Source organism: Pundamilia nyererei, unplaced genomic scaffold, assembly GCF_000239375.1.
Source record: "Pundamilia nyererei isolate P.nyererei 1_Seehausen unplaced genomic scaffold, PunNye1.0 scaffold00353, whole genome shotgun sequence".
Taxonomy (NCBI): Eukaryota; Metazoa; Chordata; class Actinopteri; order Cichliformes; family Cichlidae; genus Pundamilia; species Pundamilia nyererei.
In genome coordinates this window covers 175,845-186,964 of record NW_005187754.1, presented here as the reverse complement: position 1 = coordinate 186,964, position 11,120 = coordinate 175,845, and the positions used below count along the sequence as shown (strand labels likewise).

Sequence of the window (11,120 nt, the reverse complement as noted above, 5' to 3'; positions counted from 1 at the left end):
TCATTGGGGCTTGCCTGGTATCAATGGTTGTTCATCTGCCTTTATTTATTTATTTATTTATTTAAAGAACCCATAGGTGGGAATGTGAGTTGTCTGTCTCTGCATGTTAGCCCTGCGACAGACTGGGGACCTGTCCAGAGTGCAGTGTAGCTGGAATAACAACATACCCAAGGATGAGCAGAAGAGCATGACTGATATGATGAAACTGGGATTTTGTTGCACTTAATTATTGCAAACACGACTAAAACTATAACTGAAACTAAGGATTTTCAAAAAAAAAAACTAAAAAACTAAACTAGCAAACAATTGGTAAAAACTAATTAAAACTGATATAAATTTGAAAATCTGAAGTCAAAACTAAATAAAAATAAAAACTGATGAGATGAAAATTGCAAAACTATTAAAACCCTGGTAATGATAATAAGTGCCAGTGGCAATCTTCAACATTTCCCACACAGCCATCTAACATCAAGGCTCCCATTATCTAATGAAATCATTACGCAGCTACTCAGCTAACTAAATATTCACATTTAGGCAGAAATCACAGCGTGCTAATTTAACTTCTTCACTGAGGATATGCGACGCTTGTATTTGTCATACATCAACCCGAATAGCTCAGACTGGGCAAACATGTACTGCTAAACACTGTCTACAGATGCCATCCTGTGCTGTGGGAAACAAACATTACTACCACTGTCAGTGTGCTTTCTTAAAGAGGACAGGAGCTGCAGACATCAGGACGTACTGGTTAGAGGTATGAGGGACTCGTCTGTGGTTTGTAGTCTCCACTTCAGCACACCCACATCATTGTTAAGAGGGAAGGACTTCTCCGGGTTCTTCAGGCCAATCACAGACTCAGCTGTGAACAACTTCTTGTCCACATTAGGATGTGTCTAAGAAACAGAGGGCGAGACGCGTTTCAATAAAGATCTTTTACTGTCAAACATCACAGCAAAACAGCCTGGGTCACTTTAAACAGAACAGACTCAGAGGCTTACGCTCTTCTTACCATTTCATCATTTCTTAACAAAGTGAAGAGCTTAAGTCTCTGGAATTGCTTTGAAGAGGGACATTTGGATTTGCAAGCTGCTGTAAACCAAAAACATGCAGTCATCCAAACCTGAAAGGAATTTCTGTGTTTACCTGTCGACCAGGAAAAACACTGCTGTGTCTGCCTTCATCTCATTTTTAACATTACACTGCTCACTTCTGTGTTTTCTGAATGCGGGCTTATAGCGCCACCTGCTGCTCTGGCATGCTCGAGACAGCGTTTAACATAGTATGTGTGCTTTCACAGAAATACTTCTTAAAACATAATAATTATCTTTGTTTGCTGGATTGTGTTTGAGCCCCTGTAAATAGGGGACCGTGGATATAGACTCCTCATATAACTGTAGCTTCAACGTTCAGCTACACAGCTGAAATCCAAACGCACTTCAAAATTACGATTATGGTTAAAAACAAATGTAATGTAAATAAAACTGAGTTATGTGTTTAACATAACATACACAGTGTAGCACTGTCTGCTGCACACGTGTGTGTGATAAACCAACCTGCAGTTGCAATCCTTTGCCATCATTGTTATTGATAATCAGGCGGATGCGTCCATATTTGTCGTCTGTGACTCGGAGCGTCACCATACCCAGCACCTCCATGTTCTGTAGGCCGCCATCACGGCCACAGGTCAACGTGATCTTCTCCTCCACACGCAGATGCACACTGCAGGTCAAATCACCCACACACACTTTAAGACTGAATCTTAGCATGAAGTTGAAGTTACACCAGTGAGACACACGCACGCACACATGCGCTGAGAAACAGGAGATTTGTAACCGTCCGTTTTCTTCACCTGTCTGTAAGCAGCCTGTCTGTGAGGCGTGCTGCACTGTTGGACACTTTGTTACAAATTAAAAAGCCTCACTTATGAAAATGTTACATTGTTACAATGTTAGAATTAAGTTATAATACAATTATAACAATTAGAACTTTAGGATCCACTGAGAGACATCTATGAGCCTGTTAACCGCACCCAGCACACACCTGTACCCAGCATGCACCTGTCACACTGTGGGTGTGTTTGTTTTGTGTCACTAACTGGGTGGTGCATTAAAGCAGGGGATTAATTAATGTACCAGTTTTACAACTAGGTGAGGGCGCACTGATGCCAAGCTCGACCTGTAATGACATCATCCTTTATCCTTCTGTTATTTGACTTTAACAGGGAAACTTATATATTTAAGGTAAAAGTATTGGATTGCCACAAATGGGAAGAATAAGTAAATAAATGTGTCGTGATCACAGTTCAGATGTCGTTACTGCAACAGCCTGATGAAAACAGCCAGTCCCAGAAGAATACACAGCACTGAATGATGAGGGCATACCTCTCCATGTTGACTGGTGGGGGCAGAACCTTCGAAACATCAGATCCCCTCTTTCCTGTGGTGGGCATGATGGTTTCACCCTCAGACTTGAGCTTGTCAACAAAATTGTCCACCTCTTTCCCTTTAGCCCCCAGTTTCAGAGCCTTACTGGGTCCACTTGGTCTGAACAGAAACAAACACCATGTCCCATCAGCCTAATCAGTCCACTGTTTGTGCAACCACAACAAAATCTTCCCATACAAACTTGAGTTGTACCTGACTGGAGCCGCTGTGATCTTGGGCTTCTCTGGCTCGATGATGGTGTCTGTGATGATGGTCCCTGAGGACACACTGGTCATGCCAGCGCTGCCAAACCCGCCAAAAGCTGGCACCTTCTTCCCGGAGCGCTCAGCGTCCCTCCTGGCCTGCTGCAGTTCCTTGGCCTTCCTCCTCATCTCTGCCTTGGCCTCGCGCTCCTGAGTCTGTAGGATTACAAAAGAAAGTGAGCAGGGATCAGAACAGCACGCTCAGCGCTAATACAGTCACAGCACGACAGCTGACAGTTACTCTGAAGGAGGGAAAATATAAGACTGTGTTAAATTTTAAATACTGACAGTGCAGCTGTGTTGTCAACCATGCGGGTTCATCACACTTTGCTTAGCCTGTACAGTGTGTACGTCTCATATTCTCCTTCATCTCCCTCCTTCTATTAAACTTTGAAAAATCACTAAACTCCAATCGTTGCATTTTGTTTCTTTTACAAGACAAATAATAATTGTGTAATATAACTTTCCATGTGCTTCTTTCTAATTTGCCTGAATAATTCAACAGGAATCCAACGAGGCAGGCAGAGCCACATCTCACCTCCCTGACGGCGCGGAACACCTTCTCCTCGTGGGAGTCCATCTCTGTGAAGGTGCGGATCTGAGCCAAGTTGACGTTCTCTCTATAGCCCAGTGCAACGATCTCATCGAAGGCGAAGATCAGATCGAAACAGTGCTCCGATATTTCACTCTCCTCCAGCACACGACAGTACTCTGGGATCTGGAACAGAAGGAAGGAGCGATTCATTTAAACTAATGGATAAGGATACAATAAGGACACATTAAGCACCACTGTAGCCTAGTTCTTGCTGACAGACTTCACTAACACCATTTATTTACCCATTATTCCCAGAACCTAATCTTCATTTGCACACCAGCTTCCATACAGATTAACTGGTATCATCTGCCCCACTTCTATCACCATCAACAACATGTGACTGAATACAACAAAGCATCAATTGGATTCACAGCTTTTCCCCACAATGAAAAACTGACATCTGTATGTAGATTTCCTTCTTACCGTGTCCTCACAGTTCGCAGCAGAGGATGCAAAAATGATATATGCCAACAGTGACATGTTTACCACATGGATACTGGCTGGCCTATCAAACAGACAGCAACAGGGACCCAGGTGTTACAGCTGTTTCTCCTTATTGGAGACAGGGGCCTTTGTGCTGAACAGTAACTGTAGGTAAACAAGGCCCACAGTGGCCTTTTAAACACAGTGATGAATAAGAAAATGTGGCGTAATGCTGTGTGTCCACAGGCAGTGCTTCCTGCACTGGAAGGAAACATGGACTCACACTCAGAGCGCTTTTTCCTAACACGTGTTGTTGCTAGGCTACAAAGACATCTTCAGTGTTTTGTCCTCTGCTGTTTTTTAGTGTTTAGAGCTTCAGAGGAGCTTTGAGTCTCATGATGCAGTAACACTGATTAGAGCAGCTGCTTGCTGAGGGCAGTTTCAACGTAAAGACTTCAATAATTACTTTTTATTATTTTTTTCCTGGTTTGTACATGCAGTGTTTTTAAAACTGTATTTTAAATGTTTATATTTTTTGCTGTTGAAGCCTGACTCTTAACATCTACTGTAATACAAACGTATGGTCGTATTGCATTAACAGCCTAACACTGTTGACTTCATCACTTCAGTCAGCATGAAGTTCAGTGGCCGTGTTGCCTAAAGGCTGGCAGCAAAAGCATCGCTCCACCTCACATTTCAGCTTCTCGCACTTTAACATCATTTCAGTCATTAGATTTTTTTCTTTCTTCATTAATTCAAGACAAACGTGTATGGAAGCCCGTTTCCGCCACTAAAAAAAAAAAAAAAAAGCTAGTATCCATAACTCGAAATTTCGAGTTACATTTCTCAAAATTTCGAGTTAGCTCTGCCAATTAAAAATATACGTGAATGAGGTCGCTTTCTTGTTACCCGGAAGCATATGGCGCAGGACCGCGCACTCAAAAACGGATCCCAACAAATTAAAGTATGTTTGCTGATAGTAACACCATGTGATTCAGCTAATGACACAGGGATTTCATCATTTGTGAAGCCAGGCTGAAAACACTCAGCAATCTGTGCATTCACGACTGGATGTAATACCGGTAGCTTAGCTGTAGCATTTGTAGCTGAGGGCTTCAGCTTCCGGGTAACATGGAAATGACGTCATTCACGTAGATTACTGATTGGCAGCGCTAACTCGAAATTTCGAGTTGCTTTTGTCGAAATTTCGAGAAAATAACTCGAAATTTCGAGAAAATAACTCGAAATTTCGAGAAAATAACTCGAAATTTTGAGTTATGGATCCTTTTTTTTTTTTAGTGGCGGAAACGGGCTTCCATAAACGTGCCTTTCATGCCCAACTACAACAAACTGTGGGAAAGCAACAAAGAGAAGTCTGTAATCTTTCTTTGCTTTCTTTTCAGCGGCCACCAGGGGGCGTCTCCAGGTAAACACTTAGCTGATGAGTTTATGGGCTCGGTGACTAATTTCAGGCCATAATGAATAAAATATTGAGCCCATTATGGAAATATGAGTTATTTTGGGTGTGAGGATTACCCAAGGTATGCTCATCGGCTAATGTTTGTGATTTACATGCTGCTAGCTAGTCATCTTTTTACAGTGAGATCACCCTTAGTTCATCACAGCTGGTTTCAAAGAAGCTACATCCATCATGTACACTTACTGTAACGTTCAGAACGTACAGGTTCATACAGTGACACGTCTCTACATTTATTCTTCTTTGTTACCAGACCGGTCACCTCATCGACATGTCAGACAACATGTACTTAAATGCTCTTTGCAAACTGACTTCTATCCAAGCCTGCCTGTGTGTGCTTACCACACGGGAAAACAGTCTGAGTGTCTCCAGGTCCTCCAGGATGTTGCTGTTCTTGGTGGTGATGAGGACCATGTAGAGCTTCTCCAGTGGCTGGTACACATAGCGAACGCTGTCTGTTTCCACAAAGGTGTGCTGCTTGCCCGTGTTCATCAGTTTAGGAAACGCAGCTAGGAGACCCTCAATTCGTGTCCGGGTCATTTCCACAAACTGCCGCGATACGATGGCCTTGCCGGCCTTGGTGCACACCGCCGCTGCCAACAGCACCTGAGGGGTACAGAGGAATTTCACTACTTTAATTTCCCACAGACCTGAACTATTACAACTAAAGATGCAGTAATCGGACCAACATCTATGCTCATAATAACAAAAGGGAGGTCAGCAAATGTCAACATTCAATTTTTTTTCCATGTAATATTTTCTTCTTTTATTCCAAAGAAACAAGAAAAAACTAAACAACAAAAAAACAGAACCGTTTACACTACTGCAGATCTTCATCACACTTACTGAGGATTCATTCATCAGCAGGAAATCTACCACATAGGTACACCGTGACTGCAAACTACTTGGAAACCCTACATCTTAACCTGATGTGCTCCTGCCTAAAAATGTAACGTCACGTTGACACAGCCAGAAACAACTGTGACTGTTCAATACCACCGATCCCTCCTGTGAATTTCTGCTACTTTTTGCTGTAGTCTTTGATTTGATTTATCAATCATCTACAATAATAATCACAGTAAATAAGAACACACATTTCACCAAATTACAGGAGGAAGATTGACAAAACTATCAGAGTGAACATGAGGAAATGTACAAAGAAGAGGAAAAGCTTCACATTGAAGAGTGGAGACTCAGGAGCAAAAAGTCTTATTTGCTTTCGTCATAGGTGACACTGCATATAAAACCCAGGAAACGAGCACAATGTAATTAGCACATAATGCACCAGCACACAAATGCTGATAACATTGGCCACTTGCATAGGTTACATCGTTGGCTCTTCAAATATCCACTGTAGAAGTCTAAGTCAGCCATTATCCAATGCTAGCCTGAGGTGGCCTACACTCAGGTAGGACAATATCAGCTGATTCTGATATTTAGCGATACAGTGAAGTCAGAAAAACCAGACAAGAGTACTTGTCATTTGATATATTGGTGCTCTCCTGATTACACACGGCTGTAGTTGTTTGAGGACATTACTAAATTCACATGAACTAACCGCTGTTTGCCTTTCTCTTAGGTGAGCGTGTCTTACTGGTGTAAGCACAATGGAAAATGATCTTATAAAAGAATCAGGGGTCGTTTAATATAATGAGTATAACAATGGTTGACATAAACGGACGCTTTACGTGGCTGTGCTAAATGACTGGAGGAACTGCATTGATTACACGTTGACAATAGAAATGGAAGAGCCGATCGCACCGATGTGAACTCGATAAAGACGCAACTTTGGTTATCGAAGTCATCGACACTAGCTAACTACAATAACACAGTTGTACGTATAGTTGGGGTATGTCGCAGAGCCGGGGTCGGTTTAACCTGGCTTATTACAATCTGACAGCAGGCAGTGGTTGCACGGATCCGGCTACTGACAGGAGACAACTAGCGCTAGCCCGCAAAGCTAGTTCACGTCAGCACGGACTGCACAGCTAAAGCGCTTCACTCAGGTGAAATTCAACTTTGACGACTCATTTACTCGATTTTAGCACCTGAACATGTCGCTATCACTGTGGCTCCGATAAAAAAGCACCGTTTATTAATTGTCTTCTTTCGTTCATGAGGGGGGAGAAGCTAGTTTGCTCATACCTAGCTTTAGCTACTAGCCAATGTTATGATAGCTGCTAGGCCCGATAAAAGGCAGGGAAATAATGGTCACTTTCGACTGTCACTCACCATTGTGGTCTCTCTCTACGGCACGACGGTCGTCAGTCTCTCGCGTTTCTTGCTTTGGTGATTCCTCGTCCCTCTGGAATAGCAAGGTGCGAATATACAGCTGACTTCTAGTTGTGTGATTGTTAGCTAGTTAGCGTCAATATGGCAGCAGCGCAGAGCCACGTCTCCACCGGAAGAGCCGCTGGATCAGCCCACCGTGGAAACCAATGACGTGGGCCCCCAAATGTTGGCCTTGTTGCATAAAGAAGTTACTCAGATTACTTCCACCAGGCGTTTCTTCTTCTTCTTCTTTAGACTTCTGACTACTGACCACAAATTACCTCCACGCGATTACTTTTAACGTTTATCAGCGTATCAATAACCTGGCAAACACATAAATAATATTCAGAGAGGTTGTCAGAGTAGTTCTGAGTGATAGCGTTTCACGTCTGATGGGGCTGGTCTTCACCCACAGAGCACACAGGGGGTCGTATAAAAAAGAATGATATGCTACAGTCCTCAGTGCAGGCAGCGCTCTCCACCACCGTCAAAACACCAAATTCATCCCATCTGTGTATCCGTGATGTGAACACGTCACAGTCTAATGCAACATATGATACAATTAGTCTTTTCTCTTTGTTGTCCTCCTTACGTTCTTTATGTTACATTTTAACCCTTAATTGTAAACATAAATATTCTCGTTGGGCATTTGTCACCGGACGGGGGGCAACGAACTAACGATGGCTGTGAAGCGTGTGAGGAATGTAACTAACATGTTTAACAAAGTCAGATATATTATGGAATTGAATGTTGTCTTTTAAGTTTAAGTTACAAAAATGTTGAATTCTGTTTATTATTATTATTATTATTATTATTATTATTATTAACAACAATAATAATATTAATACTAATAATAATATTATTATTATTATTATTATTTAATAATATTATTATTATCAAAGAAAGAAAAGTAAACATACTCCAACAATCCATCCTTCTGCTTTTCCAGTTCCACGACTAGCTGGAGCTTATTCCAGTTCTGATGGGTGAGGGTACCCTGTCACAGGGCTAACACACAGACAGACAACATTCACACGTACAATCAATTTCCAACTTCCTGTTAGCAGGTGTGACTGTGCATGGACAATAAAGAGTTATCTGATTAAACTAACCTGAGCATGTCTTTGGACTGTGGGATTAATGCCCAGACAGAAGATTAATTACTGGAGATAATTAATAAATTATTAAACATATAGAAGAAGAAAATTGCCTTTCATTAGCATGTTTTATTTGGTTAATATTAACATAATAATATTCACTTATATTTGATATTAATTAGTATGTTAATATTTTGATCACGTAGTGAAAAGAATACAGACTTCTTTATTTGCATGGGGGATGAGTGTAGCAGGAAATATTTTAGTTTATGGAAAATAATGGGTTTGATAGCTTATAGATGAGGTAGAACATTTTAAGCAGACAGTTTGAGCATCCATCCATTCGCTTCCGTTGAACCTTTTCAGGGTCGCTGGGGGCGCTGGAGCCTATCCCAGCTGTCATAGGGCGAGAGGCGGGGTACACCCTAGACAGGTCGCCAGTCTGTCGCAGGGCCAACACACAGGGACAGACAATCATTCGCACTCACATTCACTCGCACATTCACAGCTAGTGGCAATTTGGATTATCCAATTAACCTATCCCCACAAGCTGCATGTCTTTGGACGGTGGGAGGAAGTCGGAGTACCCGGAGGGAACCCACGCAAACACGGGGAGAACATGCAAACTCCACACAGAAAGACCCCGGCCTGATGTTGGAATTGAGCTCAGGCAATAGTGCTAACCCCTGTGCCACCGTGCTGCAGTTTGAGCAGACAGTATTTTTTATTTTATGTAAATGCACACGTAAGCAAGATGCTGGTGGCAGGAACACTTTAAGATATTCAGAATGTTCTTAGGGACATAAATCCAACATTCATATGGGAATATGTTTACATGTTTGTCATGCACAATGCCTGTGGCTCGGGCGGTAGAGCAGGTCCTCTACCAGTCAGAAGGTTGGTAGTTTGATCCTTGCCTGCTCGTTTCTCCAGTCTGCATACCTGAGTATCTTTGGACGTGATACTGCTGTCTGATTGCGTCACTGGAGTGTGAACACATCGATGCGTCTTTCACCCAGGGGGAGGGGAAATGGTTCTCATTTTAGACCCCTAGCATGAAAAACTACACACGTCACAGTGTTGCAGTAACTTATTTTGGTCACTAGGTGTCGCCATTTAAAAAAAGGAAGAGGAACGCGCGATCCTGTATTTATCTCACTGCGGAGAATGTTGGTTTTTCAATCAGCAGATATTTCACTGTTCCATTAAATTATACAGTAACAACGTAAGAATATGCGTGTAATATATTTACTCCCAGTCCTGCCTCCGACATTGTGAATTCACTGACGCACTGGATACGCCTACAGGTGTGTAGGGTAGTTGGCATAAAAGTCCAAAGTTGACAGACAGGTTTTTATGGCCACGTCGTCAGATCACAAAAACATGACACAAGACGTCAGCTTTTAAAGTAATCATTTTAATACTACCGGCGGATATTTAGCAGCCGGAAGTCAATTATTGCGCTTTCCCTTCTTAAACAATAACAATTTTGTTTCTTTTAAACTTCCAACATAGTCACACTAGAAGTCGTGGATGTGAGCACCCACGCCCGCAGAAGCAGAAAGGTCAGGCGGGACCAGGAAATGACCTCTAGCCGGTCCGATGACATCATAGCCACCACGCTCACTCATACGCGGAGCTGTTTGAGACGAGTGCTCGGAGCTCATCCAGGAGTTTAGGTGTCTCTAATAGTCTCTGTGTCCAGAAAAACACGCTGCTGATTCGCGCAACACCGGCGGAGTCAACCGAATCACCGACATGTCGGAAGAAGCTAGTTCTCAGGTAGGTTTTCTTCACTGTTCTGTCAGACTTGCTGCTCATTCAGCGTTCACGCGTTGTGTAAACTTCGTCATCACGTAGGCCTCGTTGATTGGCTGACGTTTGTGCTTGTCTGCGGATTCTGCTCTCCATTGGACAGGGGGCGGTGTCAAACGTGACAGACAGTAGCTGTAAAAAGCTAAATGTTTTAGTTTGATTTGGGAAGGTTAAGATCAGCGTTGGTTAGAAGCAGGCCGCCAAACAGAGTGCTGGCACCGAAACACTGAACGCTAACCTTACAGGCTGCCTGCTTGTTCATTTGCTAACGTTAGAGTTCAGCGTGTTAGCTATAGACACCGAAAAACCCCACCGCCACTGTTTTCCCCTCTCAGACTGAAGTCACTCAGAGACACTGATACTGAGTTCACTTAAGCTTTTATATTCCTCCCTCGTGAAATGGGCAGCACTGATTTTGCTCCTGCCTCAGAGTTACGTTGATAAACTTGGAGGGGAACGCATTTAAAAGCATTTTATTAAAATGACACTTAGCTGTTATGTCACTGGTGCCGAATGGATGTTTGCCACCTGTTAACATCGGCTACACTATAACAGGTATGTTTCTAAAGGCGCTGAGTAAATACATGACAAATTAATCGATTTTTGGACGCAGTTTTTCACTTGTGTCAAGCCAGCCTCCAGTTTGTTTTACGTTCCCTGTGTATTCAAAGTATAACGGGAATGGATGTGGAAACCGGATTTCAAAATAAAAGCCAACTTCGAGTGAATTAACAGATATGTTAAGAACATAATAAC

General features: G+C 42.6%; 2 protein-coding genes across 4 annotated transcripts in view; one reads left to right on the top strand and one right to left on the bottom strand.

The window, feature by feature from the left end:
• LOC102207492 (coatomer subunit delta) overlaps window positions 1-7,657 on the bottom strand; it is an 11,313-nt gene extending 3,656 nt beyond the window's left edge. The window contains exons 1-7 of the mRNA XM_005752319.2: window positions 7,414-7,657; window positions 5,524-5,787; window positions 3,225-3,404; window positions 2,637-2,842; window positions 2,382-2,543; window positions 1,554-1,719; window positions 746-893 (exon numbers count right to left, since the gene is read on the bottom strand). Coding sequence (XP_005752376.1) covers window positions 746-893; window positions 1,554-1,719; window positions 2,382-2,543; window positions 2,637-2,842; window positions 3,225-3,404; window positions 5,524-5,787; window positions 7,414-7,416 — 1,129 coding nt within the window. The 5' untranslated portion in view covers window positions 7,417-7,657. The remainder of the gene's footprint in view (window positions 1-745; window positions 894-1,553; window positions 1,720-2,381; window positions 2,544-2,636; window positions 2,843-3,224; window positions 3,405-5,523; window positions 5,788-7,413) is intronic.
• The window catches only part of LOC102207762 (porphobilinogen deaminase), a 16,415-nt gene continuing 12,375 nt past the window's right edge, over window positions 7,081-11,120 (top strand). Inside the window, exons 1-2 of one of the 3 annotated variants that reach the window (XM_005752322.2) lie at window positions 7,081-7,187; window positions 10,065-10,331. In XM_005752322.2, coding sequence (XP_005752379.1) covers window positions 10,308-10,331 — 24 coding nt within the window. In that variant the 5' untranslated portion in view covers window positions 7,081-7,187; window positions 10,065-10,307. Of the gene's footprint in view, window positions 7,188-9,898; window positions 10,332-11,120 lie in introns of those variants that run through there. The other 2 variants (XM_005752321.2, XM_013915720.1) reach the window with 2 other exon arrangements.